The following is a 25,358-nucleotide window of genomic DNA, read 5'->3' as shown; positions in this document are numbered from 1 at the left end:
TGCTCATACCGCCAGCCCCTTGGTGTTTTCTGCACGGTGTGTGTTTAAACTCTTAGAATATGTAATAAAAGGTGAGCTAACAGCGATTCTGCTGCAAAAGCAGCATTTCTATCGCTTCTTTCCCTTTTTGCCTTTTCCGATCCAGATTTAAACTCCAAGAAAACATGAGGCAGGGAGAGAGAAGTCCTTTACACATCAGGAACTTCTGCCAAACCTGATATGGATGGCCTTTCTTTTTTTTTTTTACTTTTTTTATTTTTATATCATTAATGTACAATTACTTAAACAACATTATGGTTATTAGACTCCCCCCATTATCAAGTCCCCCGTGGATGGCCTTCCTTGTAAACCCTTTGAGAACATTCAGCCTATCCCAGTTTCTTTTTCTCAGAAGTAGGCGACATATTTATCAGGACAGCGTGCTCTAAGTGGCCTCTTGCCTCCCCAGTAGCCTAAAAACAAACCGGAACATGCTTGTCCCTTTAGGTGTCAGGTGGTGAGAGGCCAGTGTGCACTCCTCCTTCCGGATACTCTCTGCGTGGCTGTCCCCCTGCCCACTCCTCTTGTTTTCTTGCCGACCTATATGACAAGCCCACTTTGCTTTCAAAGAGGTCCTTTCCTTGGAAAGCCAGGACTTGAAGCCCTCTACCCAGTAGATAAAGAGCGACCAAGGATGACTTGGACTCTCTCCTGTTGAGTCCCTAGGCAGCTTCAGATGCTCCCCTCCCAGTTTATAGAAGGCATATTTGTGATACATGAGGAAGGTGGTGGGGGATGCAGGGTACAGGGGTTAATGCCAGGAGGAGACCATTTTTAGTAAGGAAACCTACTCCCTGTTCTTCGGGACTTCTGAGATTTTAATGGTACTCACAGTTTTCCAGTTTCCATGATAAACCTTCATTCTTCAACCTTGGCTGCATTTTGGAAACACCTAGGGTATGTTAGAAAATATGAATGTCTGAATCCTAGTCCTAGAGATTCTGATTTAATTTACCTGGGACATGGTCAGAACATCAGGAATTGTGAAAGCTCAGGTGATTTGAATGTGTAGCCAGGATTGCAAACATCTGCACGAGGCTTAGTCTGACCCAAATGTTGCATGGGCTTGAAAGATGGCTGTGCCCGTTCCCACCCCCCACCTCACTTCCAGTTCACTGTTGTGGCTATTACTTCGAAGCCTAGACGTTTAGCTCTGGATTGAATAGTATACTTTGAATACCAGGACTGAATGGGCTTCAGTCTTATAATATGCCCTCAGGTTTATCTTTTGAACCTATTCACCTTATTTCATTTTGGTAAATGTGTATACTAATTGTGTATGTGAGTGTGGTGTTTATGTCCTGTGTGTAAGGTAGAGGGGCTGTTCACACCGATTTCAATCAGGTGTATTCTGTCCTGGGATAATCCAAACTCTAGGATGTAAAAAGAGTTTAAAGTCTACCCACTTAGTAAAAAGGACTACTGTGCCTCTTGGCCACCAGCTCCAGGCTTGCGCCTTCTGAAATGTGTGGAAACCAGACAGGAGCAACTATATTGGACCAAGTGTCATCCAAAAGCTTAAAGCATAGGGCATTTTGTGTGCTGATTCCCTTAGTGATCCCATGAGCTACCAACCCGTCTGCCCAGAGAACTGTCTGAGCACAGCCAGGAGTTTTCTGCTGTCCTCTGTGTATGAGGCAGGCCTGTGTTCCCCCGCTTGGCCATTTTCATAGGAAGAAGTCACAGCTAGAGAAGCACGAGACATCCCATACAACCCCTCATTGCACGCAGCTGTGATGCCATTTTTCCATGCAGCCTGCTTGTGGGGAAAAGGGGGCTTTTGCCTATGTTAAGGTTCATCTGGGGTAGTGGGAAGGATATGTGAAATCTGCACTTCCAAGCTTTTCATTTGGGGTTCCTCACCCAGATTGTTATGTGTAAAGAGGAGAGAAATAACAGAGTCTTGGTTTTTGTTCTATATCCAAAATGAACATCTAACTTCCCTTTTCCTCTAGCTATAGGACTCATGTCCTTGTTGATGTGTGATTAAAAGGGTGGCAAGGCAAGGCAACTTTTTGGTTGATTTTTATTACGGTAAGAACACAGGAATTTTTGGTTATCCACTGACTTTATTTATAACTTAGCAAATGTAGACCTCATTTCTCCCGAGAATTAATAAGAATGGGAGTTAGGCCATTCTCAGACAGCTCTATCTGAATCCAGAGCAGTGACCCTTCTTGCTCTGATTCCTATCCTAGTAAGATAATGAGTCTCGTAAGCCTTTTTCCACCTATCGATGAAGAGCTGACTGCTGCTAGCTGCTTTGGGTCAGGCATGTTGGACTCTCAGAAAGGCTTGGGACTTCTCTTTCCCTCAGAGTAGTTGGGAGGAAACTCAACATTACAGAGTAAGACTTCAAGTGGGAACCAAAATGTCTCGGCCTTGGTTCTTGATTGAATTCTCACAGGCAGGATCATGTGCTCTTTCTCCTGCTGCCTTCCTGGGAATTGCCTAGGAAAGCCCGCCCGGGGCTCCCGCCAACTCTTTGTTCTGACTTACCCCTCACTGAGACCCGGCTCCCACTCTGATGCTTCTTTCGGGCGCTGGCCCCTCCACCTAAGTGTGGGGACCAAGTGACCCGGGCCTACTCACCCAGCCTTGACAAAGGAAGAAACTAAACACAGACACAGACTGCATGTTTGCATGGCTCACAGGGAGTCGCTTCCATCTCACCTCTGTGGACTAATACTCTCTTTCTCTTCCTTTCTGTGTTTTTCCCTTTACACACTCTGTAGCTGCCTGAAAATGCTCAACCTGTGGTGAGTCCCTCTCTCCAGTCCACACGCTAGGGGAGTGGACCAGACTGGGCTGGGATTGGCAGTGCCCAATAGAATGCCCCAGGAACACTGAGTGGCTTCCTTGTGCCGCCCAGACTGGGGAACTAGACCCACAAGTGGGGATGGAGCAGGCCTCTGCCCAGGAATTGATCTGCCCCTTCTGTCCTTTCAAGCCTACTTCATCACTGCCTCCTCCTGTCAAAACACTATCCCAGAATATCCAAAATTTTCTCTTTATTTTTAGCTAAGTGAATTTTCTCCCAAATTCATGCAACAAGATATCAAACAGAGAGCAACAAAGGTATGAAGACAGGTTACTATGTCAGATCTTCAGGTTATCCTCCATAACCCCAAGGACACTTGTCAGATAATCTCTCATTCTGCAGCTTGGTGTCCAATGTGGAAATTGTCTGCTTTGGAAAGATCTGTGACTTTTCTCTGTGATCCATTTGGTTCCTCCATCTGTAGAATATGAGTCTCAAAAAAAGAAAGCTCCTTCTGGAGGGAGAGATGGGCGTGTTGTTTGACTGGTTTTGTTTGTTGTCTTCTTTCTCTTTTCCTTTCCTTTCCCTCTCCCGTTTCCCTTCCCTCTCCCTCCTCTTCCCTTTCCCTTTCCCCATGAGAGAGTATAATGGGCCAAGGGCTGACTTGGCTAATGAGAGACCCTGGGAACCTATCTTTTCCACTCCTGGAAAAGGTTCATTGAATGCATTCTTAGGAACAACATGAGGGATATGGAAGGGGAGGCCCCAAAGAACCCGTGTCTGCTGAGGCACATTCTTGCTGCAAGACAGGGGCCCCTCCCTGCTCTCTTCCTGGCCACCGCCTGTGACCTTCCAGCTGCTTCTGGGCTAGTTGGTCTGGAATTGTAACTCTCGCACGCCGTCTGCATGCGTGGTGTCGTGCTCTACATGTGGTAACAGCCTGCTGGGCTCTGTGACTGCGGTGTTTCTATTTGTCCTCAGTGACTGGGTTGGGCGTTGGTTTCTGAACTCTGTCTAACCCAAGTGCCTACAGGGTTTCCCCAGGAACAGGCATGTATGAAAGGTAACAGTTGGGATTTATGGAGATAGAATTTGTAGTCTTAATAGTATCAAGCACATTTGGCCTGTTTAGTACGTGTCTGTGTAATCTGACATTGTGGTGGTCTTTTTTCCTGTGCAAGTCAGTCCCATGATCCTGACTGCAAATACTGGGCCTGCTATGTGCTCCTCTGCTCTGTACTTGGAACTCTGAGGGGTTCTCAGAGAGCTTAGGTACCAACGAGCTGGAGAGACAAGACATGCCTACTGGGAAGGACAAGTAGTTCTCCAGGACACTCATGTTACTGTCCCTCGAGAGGGCACTCTGAACAGGGATAGTCAAGGAGGACTTGACGGATACTGTGGGGCCTGAGCCAGGTAAGAATGTATAAGAGCAGCAAAAAGAGAAGAAGAACTGAGGGGAGAGAGCCAGGTCAACGCAGGGGAGCACCGTGGAAAGGCAGTGGCTCAGAGGCCTGGCAGAAGAGCACTGAGTGGCTTGTCAGCAGGGACGCTGGATCGATTCTTACTCCATCATGCCAAAAACTTGTGATCATCCAATCAAAGAATCAACTAGAAGGAATCCTAAGACACAAAAAGGTGCCATTACTTTCCATCATTCTCTTCTGAGAGGAAGGCATCTCTTCGGAGTCAGTCAGTGGGCGTGGTCAGGAATCTGACCCAGTTTAATGCGTCCTGTTGCTCGAAGTCACCACAGAAACTGATGAGTTGAAGAGCACATTGTGGGGCCTGCTTCCCCAGGGTAGAAAGCTTCTGCTACTGCTGAAGCTTTAACCACAGTTCCTACAAAAATTAATGTAGGGCTCTCAACCACAGTTCACTCTCTCCTCCTGTCAGGTGAATTCAGCCTTGCACATCACATTATGACGTGCTTATAAGCAGACAGTAATTCTTCTTATGACTTGACTCAGATGTGGTAAAAGAGAAGTCATATAGTATGGACCAAAACAGCATTTCAGAATTTTTTATGAGTTCTTCAAGACACAAAGTCATCATTTTAGCATCCTCACACAAAAAAAGACTGGAAATTGACTTAATTATTAGTGATCCCTCTGGAAATCATGATTAACAGGGAACAGGTAAACACCATTGAAATATTGGTGAAATTCCCCATGAGATTTAATTTGCTATGTTTGACATTAATTTCCAGACATTTGACTTGGAAAGTGTCTGTTTTCCAGAGCTTGTGTACAAAAGAAGACCATTTTTAAAAATTAAAGCCTTCACCTGGCATTCCAATGAAGACTGTTTTAAAGTGTTGGTCTAATTTTTATTTAAAAGAGTTTATCCAGTCTCCAGATACGTGTGACACTTTTAATGACTATACTCACACCCATTATAGTACTTCACAACTATCGTTGACATGCTTAGAAAATCTTTTTAAAACCCTCTTAAGTTCCTATTTCTAAAATTTCCATGTTTGATTCATTCAGATATGGTTAAAGCCCATCATTGTCTGTATAAATATCTATTTCTGCATTCTAAGAAACTGTCTCCAAAATTTTAGTAACAAGTCCGTTGGGTGAGGAACCAAAGGGTCTGACTAAAAAATGGGGGAATCTTAATTGCAGTAGAGAATTAGGGGTACGGGGAGTAAGCAACAGTTTTTTATTTCCATGTGAATATTCCTGGCATTAAACCAGGAAGCATTAGGAAAGAGACCCAAAGAGTTTTCTCAGAAAAGCTTTTCTTTCAAGGGTCCAGCAAGTCTGAGTTACACTCTACTTCCCTCCATTATTTGGCATCTTTGACTCATCCACCACCTCTGCCCCTCACATTCACATTTCCCAAGTGTCAGCTTCCTGGAAAGGACATGTTTTGCACCAGCCGTGCCATAGGCCTCAACACCCACTTCTGGAGTTGTCACTGCCTAAGCAAGAGACATTTCTTTTCCAAAGACAGGAATAAGCAGGGGTACTCAGTCTTAAGGATGTGCCAGGGCTGAAGGGGGCAGGCCTCACACCCTACCTGCCCAGGGCTGTCCTTTCCCCAGTCTGGCACAGCAGCAGCAACCTTGGGGGGCTACTCCGCAGCCAGAACGCGCTTCCTGATGATCAGTTCCCAGGCTGTGGCACTGACATCCTCCGAATGAAGAGTGCGTGGTGCTGGTTTCAGTCTGAAGATCTGGGCTCATAGGTCTTCTAAATTACAGTCAGGGCTTCTGCCTGCTGCACATTGCCTACACCAGGAGGCTGGGTGGGGGCAGGGATGCAGGATGGAGAAAATCCTCAATTCTTCATTGATAGCATCGCAAGATCCTCCTAGAGTCGCAGTCATGCTTTCTGTGGGATTTTTGTGCCTTAGTTTAGTCTCCATGCCCACTGGCCATTCAAGTTACATTAAATAATTCTGCCTCCTATATCAAGGAGCAGACAATGCAGCCTATTTTTATACAACCCTGAGGATCCACCAACCTTAGATCTAGATAAACGTGAGATCTAAGACCAGGAAATAAGCCTCTTTCATCCTCCTTCCAAACATGCTTGTTATGGCTATGCCTATCCTGTAGGGTTTTGATAACTAGGTTTGGTAGCTGCAGATGAAAATGAAGCAGGTTTGTCCTTTGGCTTTCCTGGCAGACACTGCCCACTGCCTCCAGTACACGTGCTGTAGATTGTGGGTGGCCCTGTGGGTGGTGGCAGGGGGGAAATTCCACCCCCTGCAGTGAGCAGAAGCAGGCAGACATCTAGAAGCTGCAGGCCTCCCCAGACTGACTGGCAATGTTCCTTGTGCTCCAGGTGCTGCTGTTTCTTTAAGAGGAAAAGGAAGAAGACTGCTCAGCGCCACAAGTGACCAGTGCCTCCCAGGAGTCCTCAGGCCCCGGGGACTCTGACTCGATTGTACCTGCAGCTCCTGCCATTTCTCATTGGAAGGGACTCCTCTGTGGGGGAGGGTGGAGATCCAAACCAAAAAGAAGAAAAGATGCCCCCAGGAGCCAGAGTGGGCAGCCAGGGCCCAGTTGTGGGTGGCTCCCACCCCTGCCTAAGACTCTGAGCGGGTCCCAGAGCTGCCTCGGGGCTGCCTGGTTGACTCTCCTTCCTATTGTTTACAGTGAAGGTGTCATTCACAAAAACTCAAGGACTACTAGTCTCTTCCCTTCCCTTAGATCACTCCTGGTTCTTGTCCCACCCTCAACCCTCTCCAGCATAAAAGCTGGTGAGTTAAAGCTGTGTCTGCTGAAGGAGCTCGGGAGGCTGGGGGTGTGACCGAGAAAGGAGGCGGATGGTGGCAGGCGAGGAGAAAAGCCTTCTCGGCCTGCCAGGTGTGTCTGGCAGTCTGGCTCCCTCTCCCTCTGTGCCTGTGCAGCCTCCATTCCCCCGCTGGCCGTGGGGTGCAGGTTACTTGCGCCCTCCCTCCTGTGAAGTTACACTGTAGGACACAAGCTGTGAGAAATCTGCATTCTACTGTCCCCGTGTGTTGGCATTCTTAGCTTTCTTGTCAAGCGAACTCTGTTCTCCAGACGGTAGTAGGACAATGCAAATTGTTCTAAGCAAAGGAAAAAAAAAACTGACTTTATTGCACTTTTAGTTTTTGTTTTTGTTTTTTTACAGAAAAACATGGCAGATGCATATTGTGTCTGATTATATTGGGAGTTTCCCTTTTTCTTGTTTTGAGGGGTATGAGGCCAGCCAAGCCATTCAGAGAGAACATGGGTCCAGGGGACATTCTCAACGGAAAGAGTTGTGTCTGCAGTACCCAGAAGAGAAGCCAAACTGTCATTCTGAGTGAGCCCTCAGGTTGCAAGGAAACATACTTGAATTTTCATTCATCTTCTCAGCTGCTGAAGAATGTTCCTACCAGAGCTTCTTGATTGCATCAGCCTGCAGTTTGGACAGCCTAGCTCTCTCATATATGAGATGAGCCAGCCAAGCCAGACTGTGACCAGGAGACAGTGCATCTCAGAAAAGGAGGTGCTCAACAAAAAATCTGAAATACCTGTTTCCTCCACTGCCAGGGACTTCTAAACTAGATAGCCATGTGACTTCCTTAGTGACTTGGGGGACAGAATTGGAGATGAAACAGCCACCACTGTATTGCTACTAGTGGACAAAAGAGTGGGGAATGTGAACCTACCTTCCAACTGCAAGAGGAACCTCAGGATTTGGCATCATAGGACCAGGAAATGAAATTGGTGTGTACTGTCTGCGCCCAGTAGCTGAATTACAGCATTTGGGCTGGTCTGCCTTATTAGAAACTAAGCATCTTCTCCCAGCAGGTCCACAGCAGCAGGCTTAGGACTCAGTACATGGGGCTGTAGTCAACACGAAGGTAAGATTGGTTGGTGCTGGAAAATTCCAGGGGAAAGTAGACTTGAAATGGAAGGTTTGAAATTATTTCCTCAGTTAGACATACTCCTTCCAGATAAGCTGGCCATACAGCTAGAACATGTCCTCCCCATTGCACTCTACACCCTCCCCCCATGAAACAGTCACCGGACATACTTCCATGAGGGCTCTCAGAAAGCCACTAATGTGTGGAGTTAGTCTTCTCATGCTTAATTTCATTTGAGTTCAGTGGCTTATCCAGACAGTGACTTCTCATTCCAGATAGGAGGAGAAAGGGTTCTTTACATCTGGGAATGAGATCTTGTATGTGGGAGTAGAGAGAGCTAACCATAGAGGACAGGAGCTGGTGACGTAGTCTGGTGGCTTGGGGAACACAGAAACCATTGCCTGTGGCTTGAGTGTGGGGCTGTCATGTGGACTGGAGGGTGGGGGATTACTCCGTGGTGGTGCGCATTTCCCAACAAGTCCCCCATACATGGAGCAGGAATGGCAACAGGAACATGGATCAGTTACTGGGCTTCACCTGTTCCATTGGACCTTGGCTAGGACTTACCGCTTCACCGGCTTCAAACCTGCTAAGCTTATATATATAAAGATCCTAATCTTTCATTTCTTTAAAAATTTTCCTGTATGCAAAACAGAGTGGCTGGGAGATGCAGTGTCATACCCCTTCCCCACAAGGATTTTGAATATGGAGGGTTATTTCCTTGACATTACCTAGTGGTTAAAGCTTCATCACTGAAATTTACATAGTTTCTCAGTTGGCATTTGGGCAACTTGAACCTCCTGTATAGAAACTTCTAACTTCTTCATTTCTATATAGAAAAAAGCCTTGCCTCCAGAGGAGGGCAGCAAGAAATGGTGGCAAAGCCTGGAGCATCTTGGCACTCCATACCCCACTAAGTGCCTCCCCACTCCTGCTTCTACAGAAAAGCAAAGGCAGTGACCAGCTTAGTGGCTGGGTGAGCCCTTTGGCAGCTGAATTTGTGACTTTGGTGGTCGGCGGGGGGTCTTAATTTTTTTTAAGGCTAGCTGTTGAGGGGATGAACCTGAGCATTTGTGGGGATGGGGTGTCCTTCTTGATGCACTGTTCTTCCTGCCTCCCACAAATCTCTTACTAGGTATTTGATTTTTATGACAAAGGTGAACAGCTCTAGGTCCCTCTGGATTGCAGGGTATTGGTGGTCCTCCCAGGACCACTGGCGCTTCAGGGTGGTCCCAGATCCCTGAGAGACTGTATTATGATCTTAAAAACAAAACATAACAAAAAACCTAAGTCATCATTTTCATCCCCAGTAGCACATCAGGGCCCACTCCTCAGCCCTGCTGCTCTAGTTGCTTGGCTGTCTGCCTCGGCCAGGTCCCTGGGGCTGGGCACTCCATCTACCCATCACTCACCCAAATCCACTTGTTCTGTAGTTTCTGAGCTTTCTCCATTTCCCAACTATGATGCCTAGGAATCTTTTTCTTTGGGATTGAGCTAGTTCTTTCCCAGTTAGCATTAAGCACTAATAGCATCTGTTCATTAAAAAAAAAAACCACCACCGAAATATTATACGATTAGGAGTTCTCCCAAGTCCTGCAGTCCTTCAGGCATTGCATCCTGAGCAGATAAGAGGCAAGCGGACCAGGGAGCCACCAAAGTGGGAGAGACCTTCCCTTGTGACAAGAGCATGGCTCGTGTCTGTGCAGTGTGAGCACGTAGGGATTGATCTCTTGCTATGCACACCTGTGTCAGTTCCCACTGGTCTCTAGACTGCTTTGCAAGGGAGGTCAGAGCTCTCGTGACTGCCTTCATTAACATGCCCCTGCTATTTGGGGTTTAAGTAGGAGTAAACAGAGTCTAGGAAGGAACAAGTCAGTGATTAGGCTGGCCTCTAGTTAAGGCTGCATTCTATTTTGGAACGCAGAGGCAACAGCAGACAGCAGAACCCTGCAGTTTCCAATAGAATTGACTGCCTGTTTATTCTCAATGAACTCCCAAATACATAGAGCCCCTGCCATTAGCCAGAAGAGGTGTCCATCACCTCTGAAGTAACTTCCAACTTAGTTCACTGGAAATGTACACTGGTAGTACATATTCAGTGTGGATTCTCAGTAACCACTTTCAATGTCAGAAATATTCAGTGATGATAATGTTTGATCAAGTGGTTACTAAAGATCATAGCCTTAACTTTTTTGTATGCAAAAGATGTAACCTGTTCTCCCTCTCAGTGAGCTAGCATGGCCAACATTTTTCAAAATAAGCGCTTCATGGCAGCCTAGAAACTATCTCCTCAAAGGAACTTTCTTCTGATATGTCTCTCCCAAGTCCACACGTCTGTGCCTGGCCACCTCTATTTTCAGATTTAAACCAGTTTTCCATTCAAAATAAGGAGACCTGACAACTCTGCAGATCTGGAACCATGTAAGGGCTAGAGGTTCTCAGATCAGGAGCTTGCAGCGCCAAACAGCCAACATCGCCTTTACCAGGTCACTGCCACCATCCCTTCCAGTGCCCCAAGGTGGGCAGGTGAATTCCAGGAACCTTTAGGGAGCCAGGATAATTAGGCACCCCGTGTGGATGGGCCATGTGAGCAAAAAGCACTTGTCTCTGGGGTTTTTGCCTTGCCCACTCCAGGGCTCCAGGAGAGCCACGTGTACAGGATGAGGGCCAGGGCCTCCATCTTCCTTACAGTGGGTTGGTGGGAATCAAGATGGGATTCCTGTGGGTTGTTTTTGTGGGGAGGGGTGATTTTTGTTCCTGAATAAGAAAAAGGAAACTGTGGCCTACCTTTGAGGGTTTGCAGAGTTTTAAGCAGTGTTTTAGCCACAAATAAGGCATCTTGGAAATCTTTAATAATAAGCAGTCTTTATATGTTTTTTGCAATGCATTTTCAGGTGACTGAGTGCAAAAGAATAGGTTTTCTCCATTGTATTCAACATAGTATATAGGTTCCCTGCATATAGACAGTAATAGTTGACATATTTCCTCAAAAAGCAATCAGGAAGGCCACTCCAGTATTTGTAGATTAACTTAAGGAAAAGTTATGTTATGTGCACTCCATTTATTTCTAGTTTGATTACCAAACTTGATGTTATTAAAGAAACCGCAGTTCTGTGGACAGAATTTCTTTGGTTATTTTTCTTCTTATACTCACCATTATCTTTCCAGTGCCATCACCACCTTCAAAGTCTCAGAGTAGAGGGTTATCCATGGTAATCAGTGGGGGTGCAGTGCAGTCATCCCAGTAACACACACAAGAAAGACAGCTGTCCTGACTGCCCCTTCTTGGTAAATCCCCTCTTTCAGGGCAAGTGAGACATTTCAGTGTTCCTCTTCACGAACTTCAGACCAAATCCCAGGCTAGCCCTTCCACCGAAAGCTTTTCTAAGAGGTTTATCAATCTGTTAGGAATGTCTCAGGAGAGATGAGCCATTTCTTTGGGGGGAAGTATATTTACAGATGGATGTGTGTAGTTGCATTGTATGCCCTTGTGTGTGCGTGCATGCATGCGCATGCACATGTGTGCTTGCTCATCTGTGTGCATTTCACTTCCATAAAGACTCAGCCCAGGCTGCTGGGACCTCCATGTGTTCCTGAATATTCTGGGAAGTAAACAAGTACCAAGTGAGCTCCTCAAATTAGTGTTGCAGTAAGGGGGCTCTGGGAATGAGCCCCATTTATCAAGCAGAAGAGTAAACAACAAAAAATGGAGATGAAACCAAAAATTATGAACTGCCCTACCCCCAGTGGAAAATAATGTTGATTCATCAATTCCCATTGGATATATTAATCTAATTTATTATATTATTTTGTGTTTCTTTAATCTTTGCCCATTGTACTTTTAGAAAGATGTTGGGGTGTTGACTGCAATTTCTAAGACGAGATAATGTATAAATCAGCTGTGGAAATCAGTTTTAATTGATGTGTGGATGTGTCCGATTATTGTTAAATGCCTTTTTTTAAACCTTTTGTTTTAGATATGTGATGTTGTTTCATAAATCCTGGCACTGGTCGCAAAACTCAGCTGTGAACATGAAACTTGTAGTATTTTTAAACATGAATGTCAATTTCGAGTGTATTTGAAATGGTTCCTCCAGGAGAGAGATTTGTACACCAGTAGGAAAAACTCCTCTGCAGAGGAAGTAGCCTTCTTTGGAGAAAATGGAAAATGGCTCTTGATACATTATCTCAGAGTAGCCCGTTTCCTAGGGCACCATGGAAAACACAAATGTGATCTTTTAAGTATACCTCTTCCCCGGTTTGGGGAGGAAAAGACTCAGTTTGCACCCTTTTTGTATGTAAAATAAAATGTCTTACCTTTCTTGGCTAATTTTGTTTTGTTGGTTGGTTGGTCTGGTTTTAATCTCCCGTGGCTCGTGTGTAACTAAAAACTTGGCTAGAACTAATTTTTAATCTTTAAGGTTCTGGCTGAAAATAATGCCTGATAAATTGGCAATCTTGCTTCATTCCTTTGTACTGAATATTGCCCTCTCCTGGGGGTCACTGTAAAAATAAATTCTCCTGGCAGAATTTGGTCATTCATCACTCACATACTAGTTCCTGGATCCCTGTGGTTCTTAAGTGGTAAAACAACCAGGACGGTAGGATGTATTCTGTGGAGCATCTTTGAATAGCAGCTCTGTAATTCTGCCTTACTAATGAGGAACATTTCCGGACAGAAGATAGCACCTATGATGTGGGATATAAAATCAAAGTATATATGGCCACAAAACAACTGCCAATGTGGGCATGACTGGTTCCAATGTTTTCTGTTACTCATTACCACTTAATGATTTGTTTTTTCACTGACAGACAACTAAGAGCAGAAAACATATTTAAGATCATGAGAGAAAAGCTTCACCTTGAGAGAATTTTATTCTTCAAGTTAATTTTTTCTTTCAAACGTGCTGGGGGTGGTGGGGAGAAGGGTGTTTTTTTCATTTTTTATTAAGGTATTGATACACACTCTTATGAAGGTTTCACATGAAAAAACAATGTGGTTACTACATTTACCCATATTATCAAGTCCCCCCCACAGCCCAATGCAGTCACTGTCCATCAGTGCAGCAAGATGCCACAGATCCACTATGTGCCTTCTCTGTGATACACTGTTCTCCCCGTGACCCCCCACACACCATGTGTACTAAACATAATACCCCTCAATCCCCTTCTCCCTCCCCCCCCACTGGCCCTCCCACTCTCCTCCCCTTTGGTAACCACTAGTCCCTTCTTGGAGTCTGAGTCTGCTGCTATTTTGTTTGGAGAAGGGTGTTTTCATGCCGCTTTAGCATTAGCTCATGTGGAGAAGGCTACTTTGAAAACACTTACGTGAACATTATCTCAGTGCCTATGGGCAGCGTGAGACCAGTGAGTGTGGAAGGAGGTATGACAAACCCCCCCCCCAAAAAAGGGAGGGGGAAGGGTTAGAAATTAAAGTTTGTCAGTGCAATAGTTTACCTAGAAGAACCTCCACCTGACTGAGGTGGTGTGGCTTGACGTGGCGATTAGAAATAGTATGTGTCACTTGTGTTTGAGAGGACTGTCTGAAGTTCTGCTGCCTGCTTGCAGTGACCTCAGTGTACGGATGGGCAAGTTATTGCCACGGGCTTGTATAACATCAAACTCAGCACCTCATAGAGACCAAACTGCAGAGTTCAACTATGGAAATAGAGCCATGCCTACCTAGAATTTGGGCTGTAAGGATCTGGAATTTCTATGTAACTTTAATCTTTGTAAGTTAGTTTTAAAGACATTTACTAACGTCTTAGATTGAAGTTTTAGAAGATATGTGTAATTTTTATTTTTCTGGGGTTGTAAGACTCCCAGTACCAAAATATGTATATTGTAGACTGTTTGGAACAACACTAAATGTGAACAGCTGAACTAGCGTTGTGAAGACATTTGACTACTATCCCTGACCTTGAAGGTTTCTAGAAACTAAAACCTCACGCCGTTTCTGTATTATTTACCACCTCAGTGTTGATGCGACGCTATCGCAACCAATATTTATTGAGCACTAAATCCTGCAGCAGTGTTAGGGCAGCTGTATACAAAGTAAATGCAATACAGTCCGTTGCTCACACACACAAGAATGTAGTTTGGAAAACAGGTTAACAAATAAGGAAGTTAAGAACCAGAGTATACTATAAAATATACTTTATGTATGCACTGACTCATACAGCAGTACGCACAGTAAGATAAAAGAAAAATGGGTGGTGAAGTGACAGGGACTAAGCCGGAAAGTGGGTTTTGAAGCAAAATTTTGCAAAACAGTAGAAGCGGCTGTGTAGGGCCATACTCTGGGTAAGCATAAACGCGCCCTGAGTTTTTGGAAGCTACGACGGGTAAACACAATTTGGTGGTGACCGATGCTTGACTGACTAAATACAGATAATGACAAGTGTTTTCCACCTCTATCCACGGACTTCCAGACCTAAAGTATCGGCCCCACCCGCCGAAAGACTTACACGCTTGCAAAGGCAGGACGGCCACTCCGCACGCTGGAGTTTGTGGTATCCTCAGAGACCCCGTCCCCGTGGCCCTTGGGGCGGCACCGCCTTCCGCTGATCCCCTTCCTGTTGCGGGCGTGGCGATCTGGGGAGCCTATGAGGCCGCAGTAACGTGGCAGCCACCCACGAGCCGGCGTCTCCGCCCGCCCCCTGGGCGAGCCTGGCCACGCCCCCTGGGGGACCTACTATCCGGCGCCGACCCAGAGGGGAGAACTCGGGCCCGCCTTCCTCCAGGAGGCCGGCGGGAGCCCCGTCCTCCCCTCCGCGGCCGCGCGCGGTGCCGCCCGCGCCGCCGTGTCCCCACCCTCTTCCGGCCCTTGGCTGCCCGGCCGCCCTCGCTCGTCCCGGCGGATGCTGCGCCTCTCCGAGCGGAACATGAAGGTGCTGTTCGTCGCCGCCCTCATCGTGGGCTCCGTTTTCTTCCTGCTGTTGCCGGGTCCCTCCGCGGCCGATGAGAAGAAAAAGGGGCCCAAAGTCACCGTCAAGGTCCGGCCTCCCCTCTCCCGAACTGCCTGGCGAGGCCCGCCCTCTGCCGCCCGGGCTTCGGCCTCGGCGCTGCTGGCCGCCAGTGTCAGGCATTTAGGGTCCTGGGCTCGGTCTTGGGTGTCTTCGACTTTGAGTCAACCTCTGTGCAGGCTCCGGGCTGGCGGTCGCGTGACGCCAGGGCGGCTCTCTCCCTGCAGAACGGAGAATGACCCGATGCTCCCCGCACCCCCGCCGGCACCCCGTGGCGCCCGGCGTGCCCGGCTGGGGCCGGCACCGTCAGCCTCAGAGCAGTCTGTTTGCAAATACCTCGCAGTATTGGGGAAACCGCGGAGGATCACGTCTGCCGAATATTTTCTCTACCCAAGCCCTGTTTAAGTCACTTCCAATTACAAAGCTCAGCAATATAGTTTAAACTTGGGTGGTGAGCTTAGGGTACCTTCCTTACGGTTCTCTGATGTTCTTTTCTAGCATCTGGGTTCATTATTTTAGAGCAAAGTTTGTTAACCTGTAGTCTGGGAAGAATGTACATGTTCTCTAGTTAAAGGGTCTTGAGCTCTCATTGGTTTCTCAGGGTCTTTGTTGCCACCAAAATCGGATTCAGAACCACCGCTCTAACAATATGGCTGTTCCCTCTCCCCATTCTCAGGGCGGCGTCTTGGGCCGTCCCTTCCCTCGGAAGGCCCCTTTAAAGAGCCTTAAGTTTGAAATGGTCTTTTTCCTTAGGTGTACTTTGACCTGAGAATTGGAGATGAAGATATAGGTCGGGTGGTCATCGGTCTCTTTGGAAAGACTGTTCCAAAAACTGTGGATAATTTTGTGGCCTTAGCAACAGGAGAGGTGAGTGGCTAAAGCAGAGGTAATCAAGCTCAAATTAAGCGAAGTTAGCAAGTAGGTCTGGTAGCAAAGCGACCTGCAGTGCACAGTCCATCTACAGCAGGAGGCCTCACTGAGTACCAGCGAACGGTTGCCCTTCGGCTCTGGGAACCCAGTAGTATTGTATCTTCTGGTTTTTTTTTTTAACTGAATCCAGAAATCTGGATTTTTCTTTCTGAAAAGAGCTTTCGTCTTTTAAGACGTGGCAATAACCAGAGACAACATACCTGTGGAAGCAAGTTTGTGGCCTCTGCACCAGAGCTTTTAAGGGTAAAAGGCTCAGAGCTTCCCAGGCTTTAAGGAAACAAGAGTGCCCCACTTAATGTTTGTTTGTATTCCAACTTCCCATTGGTGAGCAGAAAACTTTGAGGGGGCGGAGTCAGTTTTCTTGCATGTGTTCTAATTAGAAAAATATGAGAGGGAAAAGATGGAGGCATTATGTGAAGTTGAATTGTAAAGGTCGGAATTATACAAAGGCGGAAGAATGCGGTCTTAGCTTTCCCTGGTCCACATGCTCCGTGCCTGGCCTGCAGTAACTGCTCACTCAGTAACGTGTGGAATGATGAATCTGGCCAGCAGTGCTGTCTCCTCTATGAGCAGTCGTGGGCTGGCTTCCTGCAGGGCCTATTTAATCTGCTCACTGCCTCCTGCCACTCCTCACCTTCTCATCCCTTTTCCCAGAAAGGATTTGGCTACAAAGACAGCAAATTCCATCGGGTGATCAAGGACTTCATGATCCAGGGTGGAGACTTCACGCGGGGAGATGGCACTGGAGGTAAGTAGCCTCCGGTCCTCCGGGCAGGGGGGTCTGTCAGTGCAGCCTCCAGGGTGGGAGGCCAGGTGCGTTGGGTAGACAGTGCCTCTTCCTTCCCCAGCTCCAGAGGCAGGCCTGTCACATACATTGAAACCAGCAGCACCCTTCTTTGTACAGGCAGCCGAGTGCACAGGAGAGGGAATAATGGGGAGCCGGGTGGATGTAGGAGAATTTTGCCCATCTGGCAGACCTGTTAATCCAGGCCTACAGCCTTGGTGACTTTATTCACAATTATCTCCTAGGAGGACGGGAGCAGGTTGAAACATCTGGGTAGGTGATTCTGGACCAGGCATGCGAAGCCTGTGTGAGTGGCCTTGGAAGGCCCAGTGAGGGCGGGAGAAGTTGCTTTCCTTGCTGGCCTCCCACCAGGGACCACATGGCAAGAGCTGACTGACTCTCGCCGCTGTGTTACTTGCACGTCAGACAGATAGCCTGGACCAGCCCACGGGCCTCACCATGCTGGGGTGCACAGCCTGCTGTTCCCTCAGGCCACAGCTGCAGCCCGCCCCATCTGTGCATACTTTTTGGGCCAGGGTCTGTGGTGGGCACAGAGGATCCAACAGTCAGTGGGACAGCAACTCCCTTTCACTTCCAATATCAGACAACTCACAAATGGGCTGTAAGCTAGCTTTGAGGTGTCAGGCTCTGTCCTCAAGTTGTTTATCACCCAGGTAGGAAGGGCCAGAAGATGTTGTGACAGCTGTGCAGCAATACAGGCTCTAAGTACTAGCTAGCAGTAATAGCGGATGAGCAGGACAAAGCAGACATTACGCAAAGCACAATATTCGTGGAGTCAGACACAGCTGGTGTGATGCAGCGTCTGCCACCTTCTTGCTTTGTGACCGACCACAGGTAAGGGAGGCCTCTGAGTTTCAGTTTCCTCTTCTGTAAAATAAGAGCGGCAGCCGTTGTCAGGGTTAGGTGGGATCTTCCGTGTTAAGTGCCCAGTGCATGATGAGTAGTCAGCCATTGTCCAAGGGCTGACAATGCAGAGGAATTACTTCAGGTCATGGCGGTCAGGAAATGGCTGTGAATGTGCAGATTTGAGTGGGGTCCTGGCTGGGAAGAATTTGAATGGGTAAAGAAGACAGGGTTATGGCGTGAGCCCTGATCTGTTCTGTGGCAGGAGTTTGGCCAAAGGCGGGGCTGGGGGAATAGAAATGGTGCACAAGCCAGGAGCCCAGAATGGTTGGCTGTGACCAGACCAGCGATCCGGGGCTTTATGCTGCATGGAATGTGGACTCACTGAAGACTTGAATGGGAGGAAGAGCCAATTGCAAAGGAGTTTGAGGGAACATGATGTGGAGGCAGAAGCAAGCTGACTGGTGAGATCGGTGCAGCTCTCCCCGGTAGGGCCATGTGGACCTGAACCCCGGGGGAGGAGGCCTGCGGGAAAGAGCAGGGACGCGAGAGACCACCTTGGTTTGAATTCCAGCTCTGCTGCTTCCTACCTGGGACATGCTGAATCTCTCTGTACCTCAGTTTATTCGTCTTTAAAAACGGGGTTATTAGTTCCTGCCTTGTTGGGTAGGGTTATAGGTGTATAATGCTTGCCAACACTCCCTGGCCTATAGTTACTGCTCTAGCCCTTATTGCAGGGGGAGCAGGAATGGAAAGAAGGGGTGACCGATAATGGGGGGGGGGGGAATAACACTGACAGCATGTGAGAAGTTGTCAAAAGAACAAAGTCTGTAGGGAAAGATGACAAAGTACATTAGTTTAAAATGAAGACCTGTCCATAAGTTTGGACTTGGTTATGTCTTGGGAAAGTGATTAGCACTAAGGATGTAGATCTGGGGGTTTTTTGGACCAATAGCAGGAATAATTGAAATCCCGCAGTTGAGATCTACAAAGCAGATCCTCACCTAAGGGAGGCTTTCAGCCAGCACTCCAGCCAGGAGGCCTGGCCCTTGGGTGAGCGTCAGGTTTCTGGCTGGCGTGGGGCTGAGAAGTGCGGCACAGGCTTGGACGCGCCCGGCTAATGAGTCTCGGAGGCCATCTTGCCCCCGCACACAGTCCGAACGTCCCCTCAGAGCAGCAGTCCGGCACAGCTTCCCAACCCAGTGCCATTCTGTGGAACCACAGGTTGAAAATAGGTTCACTGAGGAGGAAAAAAGGGTTTTGTATGCGTGAGTTTAAAAGGTGTTGGATAAAACAAAATAATTTTTTTTTCTCACACACACTCATAACCACCTTTTATTGTCTGTTCTTTCATTCGAAATGCATTGCTGGGTTTGTCAGGGCTCTAGGACACAGGCACACAGTTGAATCTCCAAGAGAGGACGGAGAAGAAAGGTGCAGTGTTTCCCTTGGAACCAGCTTGGGGCACTTGGAGTAGGATCTCGGGAACGCTGAAGAGATTGGCTCTGTTCCCTTTGTCGTGCACTCTGGTCCCAGACCCTCAGGCACAGCCGCAGCAGGCAAGGTCACAGCCGCTTCTATTTGCGAGGGGCCGTTGCCCTTGCAGGCTCCACAGCAGTCTGACCCTCTGCTGCCTCTCCCACCCTCCGACTCGTGTGTGTCCTGCTCTGCAGCTGCCTCGATGTCGTCTGCGCTCCGAGGAAGAAAGCTGGTCGCAGCAGTTCTCCTCTACTGGAGGGTTCCCGCCTCCCCGGCACCTCCTGCCCGGCACCTCTCTCCATGTCCCCGCTATGGCGGCCTCTCGGGCCACAGCGCGAGGGTAGCTGTTACCATGCTCCTAGTTAAAAAGCCATGACACTGTATTCTTCAAGTAATCCGCTGTGTGAGCTGTTCACTAACTCAGCCTGGCCTTGTGCCCCACCTCGTCTGTCAGCATGGTTTTGTTTGGCTTCAAGGCCAGAGCAATGGAGAGGACAGCTTTATGTCCTCGTACTCTACGTAAGCCTAGCTTGGCACAGAGGATAGGTGGAGTGCCTGGAATCCTCACCCCAAAGATCTGCTTGGTTTGGGCCAGCCCAGTTCCCCCGAACCTACTTTGTCTTTCTTCCCAGGTAAGAGCATCTACGGTGAACGCTTCCCAGATGAGAACTTCAAACTGAAACATTATGGGCCTGGCTGGGTGAGCATGGCCAACGCAGGCAAAGACACTAACGGCTCCCAGTTCTTTATCACAACGGTCAAGACAGCCTGGCTAGATGGCAAGCATGTAGTGTTCGGCAAAGTTCTAGAGGGCATGGTAAGTTTCAGAGGCAGGGGCTAAACCTGGGCAAACCTCACGCCCCTGACATAAGCCCTGGGGCAGCACTCCCATATATTTCATCCCTTTCCCAAAAGGGAACCCACAGATTTAGACCAGTGTTCATGTCTACCTGGAGGAGACCAAGAAGAAGTAGCCTATTTCTCTATAGCCCCAAGTTCTAAGTCCTTCCAGGCCCCTGGCAGAGGCCAGCCTAGAAGCCTTGTTGAGGCTGCGTAGCTGCAGGAACCCCCGTCCATCACTCAGTGAGATGTGCTGGCACCACCCAGGGTTGTACAGGGCGCAGCTGAGCACCATGTCTCTGAGAAGCCCCTTGGGACCCACTTCCTGGCCACCCTTTCTTCCTCCTCACCTATGGCGAGCCTGGGTCTTACTTCAAAGGATCAAAAGTGCTGCTTCAAAGCTGGGTTCTGACTGCCCTGGGCTGCCATCTGGCCAGGATTCCATTAGGATTTTGGTGCCTCCAGGCTTGTGTGCTGTTCATCACATGGGGGTGGGGGGGAGCCTCATCCCTCCAAGGCCATACACTTTTGGGTGGCTGACCCCTTGACCCACTCTGCCGTCCTGCTTCCGCCTTTCCTTCCAGGAGGTAGTGCGGAAGGTGGAGAGCACTAAGACAGATGGTCGGGACAAGCCCTTGAAAGATGTGACAGTTGCAGACTGTGGCAAGATCGAGGTGGAAAAGCCCTTTGCCATCGCCAAAGAGTAGGGCCCCAGGGACCTCTTCTCTTTGAGCCGCCGTCTGTGCGGGCCTGTTGCCCTCCCTGGGTGAAGACAGCCCGCTACGGGCTCTGTGCTGCACTGGCCCTAGTGCCGGCATCTGACAGAGCAGAACCCTCCCTTTACATTCCACGGCCCGGTTTTGTAACAAACTCCTACCAACACTGATCAATAAAGGGAAAAAGGTGGGTTTTTTTTTTAATAACCTGTGTGTGGGCTGGGTTATTAATCTCCCCCAAGTCTACATCCCAGCACGTCTGGGTCTCCTGTGGCAGTGCATGCCTGTCCCTTCCCCACAAAATGTCAAGCAGGACCTTTTGCTCCTTGCTTCTAAACTTGGCCAGCTACTGTGCCTCAAGGAAGTAGCTTGCCCCCTCCTCCACCTTCTGGTGGGGGTGAAGAAATGCACCCGCACCCTCTCATAGCCTACCTCTGAATTGGCTACTCCATTTATTCCCTACCCTCCGTGTCCCTGCTCCAGCCGCGCTACCAGCGCAGCCGACTACCTTCTAGGGGGCTCACAGGGCTGAGGCATAGGACTGTCCTGAGAGGTGGCCCAAAGGCCTCTGGGCTGGTCAGGCCATCAGTGGCAAAGAAGCAGAGTGACAGGGAGCCTCTGGCTGGACCTCAGCTGTGCTGGCGCTGAAGTCATAGAGGCCCTGGAGCACGCCATTCACCACCATGTTGGGCAGAGGCTCTGTGGGACAGAAGGAGAACAGGAGGAAGGCATAGGGGCTGCAGGGGAAGAGGAGGTGTGGGCCTGGCCTCAGGCTTGCAGCAGCCTGGGCTGCCTATAGGCTCCGTCCCACACGGGAAGAGTGCCTGCCAAGGCAACAGATAACAGCTGGCCACCCCAAATGAGGTCTTGGTGTTTCCACTTCACATTCTGTTCACATTGGCTTCATAAAGCCAGGCTGGTGAGGAATGGAGACCAGGGGAGCCAAGTTTATCTCACCATGTCTGCTTCTGGGAAGAGTACAAATCAGGCTACAGGGCGCAGAGCAGCAGAGCACGTGTGGCCCCAAAGGAGGGCAATAGGAGGGAGACACTGCCTGGGGGTCCTGGGAACTCAGAAATGGTAAGTTCACCTCCATTCCCACCCTGGTATCCTTGGCCTTAAATACGGATTATAGGTCAGAGACACCTCACCTGGGGATGCGATGCAGATGTAGGGATCCATGCAGAAGCTGATGACAGGCCGGTGGTACAGCTGTGAGCTACTAGGAAGAAAGGTCATGAGCAGAGAAGTACTCTCATGTCGGGTGGAGACTAGGGATTGAGATTACCAAGGACCCCAAAAGGAAGAGGTGAGTGGAAGTGGGCTCCAAGTACCAACAAGAAAACCTGGCCCCCCAGGGATGGACCAGACAGGCCCGAGGCAGCAGCCGGCATCCTGGCACATGGCCACCAGGGGGCAGAAGAGCCAGGCGCAAGCGGGGCTTTGACTTGCCTGCTGTTGCTAGGCAGGAACTCCCCCGAGGTGCTGAAAAGGAGAGAGAGGCTGTGAGCTGCCTGGGGATGCCTGAAGGGAGCCTAAAGGGAGGGGTGGAGGCACGGAAGCCCAGAACTGCATCTCCCAGGGGACCACAGCTATTTGCAACAAGCTCAGTTCCGGAGGTGGCTGGTAACCAAGGGGCTGTTCAGAAAACAGCCCCTCCACCGGGGTCAAGAAAGCTGACCAGAATGGTTATGTCTCAAAAGAGGAAAAACGAGTCTAGGACCTGGTAGATGTGAAGAAAAGGGTTTGGCCTCTAAAACTTTCCCCACCTGCTTGCTGCAGAGAGCTCCTGTCCTCCATCACTGGGGCCCCTCTCGTGCCAAGCCATGGCCCCTAGAGGTACTCACCTCCAGCTGCTGGCTTTGGGGTCTGCAGGGAAGTGCCGAAGTCTCAGGAATTCCAGCAGCTCTTTGGGCACATCCTGGTTCAGGTACAGGACGCCCTGGAGAGCAGGACAGACGAAAATCTGTAATCGGGCACAGCCCAGTGCAAATGAAAACGTGGGGGCCCTTCCAAAATGACAGTTTCAAGACAGCGAGAGCACAGCATTAAACCAAGCATCACTGTGTGGCAAAGGGGGAAGGGTCCCCACCCTGCATGCTCATGATGAGGGCAGCACAGGATCTCCCTGAAGGGGAAGTTAAGGGGCTTTCACTGACTTGGGACCACCTGCCCCTGGTTGCCTCATCCAATCCTATCAATCCAGAGAGGGATGTTGGACCCATTACTGTTCAGAACACAGGCTTTGGGTAGTAAACATGCCCAAGATGTGGGTCACCTCACCCCGTGCTCCCGCCCCTCTCTGGGTCACACCTCTAGTCCAGCAGGCTGGGAGGGGGTGAAGGAGGCAGCTGAGACCCATGCACACCTGGATATAAGCCTCCAAGCCCTGCCGCCGCTGCTCCAGTCCTCTGGTCCTCCAGTTGGGCAGGCGTTTGGAGGGAAAGTCGGGCACTTTGTACAGTTTCTTGATCTGTCGGGAGGTTACGCGGTGCGATCACAGCATCCCTACTGAGCCCCAAGCTCACTTCACCCTAGATAAGAGCCCTCCCCAGTCCTTCCCGCCACGAGACCGAAACCCGCCCCCCTCGTTTCAGGCTCCACCCTGGGACAGACCTGAGTGAGTGGTGGTTGGGACCAGGGGTGGAGAGGCCTCAACACCCAGACACCCGAGGGCGGGAAGGGCTATGGACAGGCTGGGATCTGCCCCTTTGAGTGAGCTGTGCCCAGGATCTGCCCTCAGGGACTGGGGCAGTAATGGGGGTGGCGGAGGCTGGGGCCCCAGCTCGTATGTATGCCTGCCTCCCATGGGTTGGGCAGGAGCTGGGCTGGGGTCGGTCGGTGGTCCGCGCCGCCTCACCCGCTTGTGCAGCGCGTGGAACTCGCTGTAGCGCCTCGGCACCGTGTGTCTGCGCCCGCAGCACAGCACCTCCACTCGGAACACCTGGCGGACGCGGGCGGGCGGCCCGGGTGCGCGTGAGGAACCACGCCCAGCGACGCGCCCACCCTCCCGCGTTCAAAGGCACAAAGCGGCCTTGGAGCGCCGCTGCTATCCGGGAATGGACCCTGCACTCTCCGCACACATTTGGGAGAAGGGACAGCGGACCCTCCCCTCTGCTCCGGGCTGTCCCTCACGCGCTCAGACCGCAGTCTGCGGGGCTGGCAAATCCAAGCGGCCCCGAGACCCTCGGCAGGCTATGCCCCGACGGCCCGGCCCGGGGCCCCCACTGCGCTTGGAGCGGGGAAATCGGCTGGTGCTCGCGCTCCTTCCCATCCAGTGACCCCGCTCACCATGTGGCCTTTTTCAGGGCTCTGCCTGGGCTCCTGAGTCTCGGGCCCCACCGACGGGATGTGAACTGCCAGCATCTGCACCACGGCCCCCACCCCTCTTAGCGCGAAGCTGGAAACACGAACTCTCCTGGCGCAGACCACGGCCCCGGCGGACCCGGCGGACCCGGCGGACCCGGCGGGGCCGGCCCCGCCCCCTCGGCCCCAGGCCCCGCCCCCAGGCGGCCCCGCCCCGGGCGTTTCCTCGCGCCACCGGGTCCTGTGAGGGGCCGATTAGGCAGGGCGCGGGGAGGCGGAGCGAGCGTCGCCCCCTGAGCCGAGATGGGCCACAGTGTGGATGGGGACCCTTCGGCGGAGAGCCATCCGTTTGTCAACATTTCCCGAGCGCCCACTGACTGCCAGACGCTGGAGAGCCCAAAGTTGACCTACTCTTTGTTGAGCGCCTACTAAGAACTATAGGGCCTGTGGGGTGTAGGCGTGGAGGAGGTGGGCTCAGACCCCGGCCCCAACCCTAGGGGACAAACAGGGACGTTCCTTGCATGCCTCACACCCTTTCCCCTGGACCAGGCTGCCCCTCATCTCTTTCTAGTACCTTCAACCTGGGCCCTGCGTGCGCTCGGGCACAATCTGCCCTTGATGTCCCCCTCCCTCAGCATCCCCAGACCCCTTCCTTCATTCATTTTTTCCATCCATTTATCCATTCATTCATTCGTCTTTCAGCCTTAACCTGCTTTCAGGTGTAGTTTGCAGGGAAGAATCGGTTTAGGGGCCTAGGCTCTGTTTGGGGGTCAGACTGTAGACCTGTCGCAAATTTGTGGCAAAACTGGGTAAGTCTCCCTCAGGAGAATGTATGAAATCTGAGTGGGAAGATGCCTGTTATGCCCTCAGCAGAGTAGCTGCTGAGAAAATGGCCCTCCTGGACTTGTTCTAGAGGCATAGGAGGGTTGTGCTGGCGTACAGGGCAATGGACGGAGAAAAGGGACTGTGGGAGGTACTAGTCTGCTCTTGTCCACCCCTCTGGGCAGTGTCTTTCTGGGTATGTGCAGTATTTAATTCAGAACGCTCTCACCCCTGTGCTAGAAAGGGCTTCTGCTCCCACCTCTCCCCACCCCACCCCTCAGCTATAGCGAGCTGTCCCCTTCAGCACAGCCCTTCACTCCACTGACTGTCCCCCACAAAGGCCTAGGCAGGCAGTGGAGGTTGGGGAGGCCCTGCCTCTCAGAGCCCACACTTGGCTGAGAGGCTGTGTGGTGGACAGAAGAAAGCAGAGTACTGTTTCAGGGATTGTGGTTGAGGGACCCCGACTCCCTCCCTCCCTCGTGCTAATGCAGAATGCTTTTAAGCTGAAGCAGAAACTCTCC

General features: G+C 50.2%; 3 protein-coding genes across 9 annotated transcripts in view; 2 read left to right on the top strand and 1 right to left on the bottom strand.

Annotated features, from left to right (window-relative positions):
• Positions 1 to 12,461, top strand: part of CSNK1G1 (casein kinase 1 gamma 1) — a 202,879-nt gene extending 190,418 nt beyond the window's left edge. For all 4 annotated transcript variants that reach the window (XM_036892099.2, XM_036892097.2, XM_057488881.1 and 1 more), the window contains one exon: positions 6,598 to 12,461. In XM_036892099.2, coding sequence (XP_036747994.1) covers positions 6,598 to 6,652 — 55 coding nt within the window. In that variant the 3' untranslated portion in view covers positions 6,653 to 12,461. The remainder of the gene's footprint in view (positions 1 to 6,597) is intronic.
• A 2,476-nt stretch (positions 12,462 to 14,937) lies between these two features.
• Positions 14,938 to 20,916, top strand: PPIB (peptidylprolyl isomerase B). The gene is made up of 5 exons (XM_036892103.2): positions 14,938 to 15,126; positions 15,850 to 15,963; positions 16,681 to 16,774; positions 19,786 to 19,970; positions 20,578 to 20,916. Exons 1-5 carry the CDS (start codon positions 14,992 to 14,994, stop codon positions 20,698 to 20,700), a joined length of 651 nt encoding a protein of 216 aa, XP_036747998.1. The 5' UTR covers positions 14,938 to 14,991; the 3' UTR covers positions 20,701 to 20,916.
• A 116-nt stretch (positions 20,917 to 21,032) lies between these two features.
• On the bottom strand, positions 21,033 to 24,179 carry SNX22 (sorting nexin 22). 4 transcript variants are annotated; one of them, XM_036892104.2, is made up of 7 exons: positions 24,001 to 24,179; positions 23,570 to 23,653; positions 23,078 to 23,182; positions 22,557 to 22,651; positions 22,162 to 22,194; positions 21,861 to 21,928; positions 21,033 to 21,408 (listed from the first exon to the last, which is right to left on the bottom strand). In XM_036892104.2, exons 1-7 carry the CDS (start codon positions 24,073 to 24,075, stop codon positions 21,287 to 21,289), a joined length of 582 nt encoding a protein of 193 aa, XP_036747999.2. In that variant the 5' UTR covers positions 24,076 to 24,179; the 3' UTR covers positions 21,033 to 21,286. The 4 variants fall into 4 exon arrangements, with proteins under 4 accessions (XP_036747999.2, XP_036748000.2, XP_036748001.2 ...); XM_036892105.2 differs by lacking the exon at positions 22,162 to 22,194 and having other exon boundaries at positions 21,861 to 21,931; XM_036892106.2 differs by lacking the exon at positions 22,162 to 22,194.
• Between the last annotated feature and the right edge of the window lie 1,179 nt (positions 24,180 to 25,358).

Source organism: Manis pentadactyla, chromosome 11 (genome assembly GCF_030020395.1).
Source record: "Manis pentadactyla isolate mManPen7 chromosome 11, mManPen7.hap1, whole genome shotgun sequence".
NCBI classification, from domain to species: Eukaryota; Metazoa; Chordata; class Mammalia; order Pholidota; family Manidae; genus Manis; species Manis pentadactyla.
Note: the sequence above shows the minus strand (reverse complement) of the source record. Positions and strands in the feature narration are given on the sequence as shown.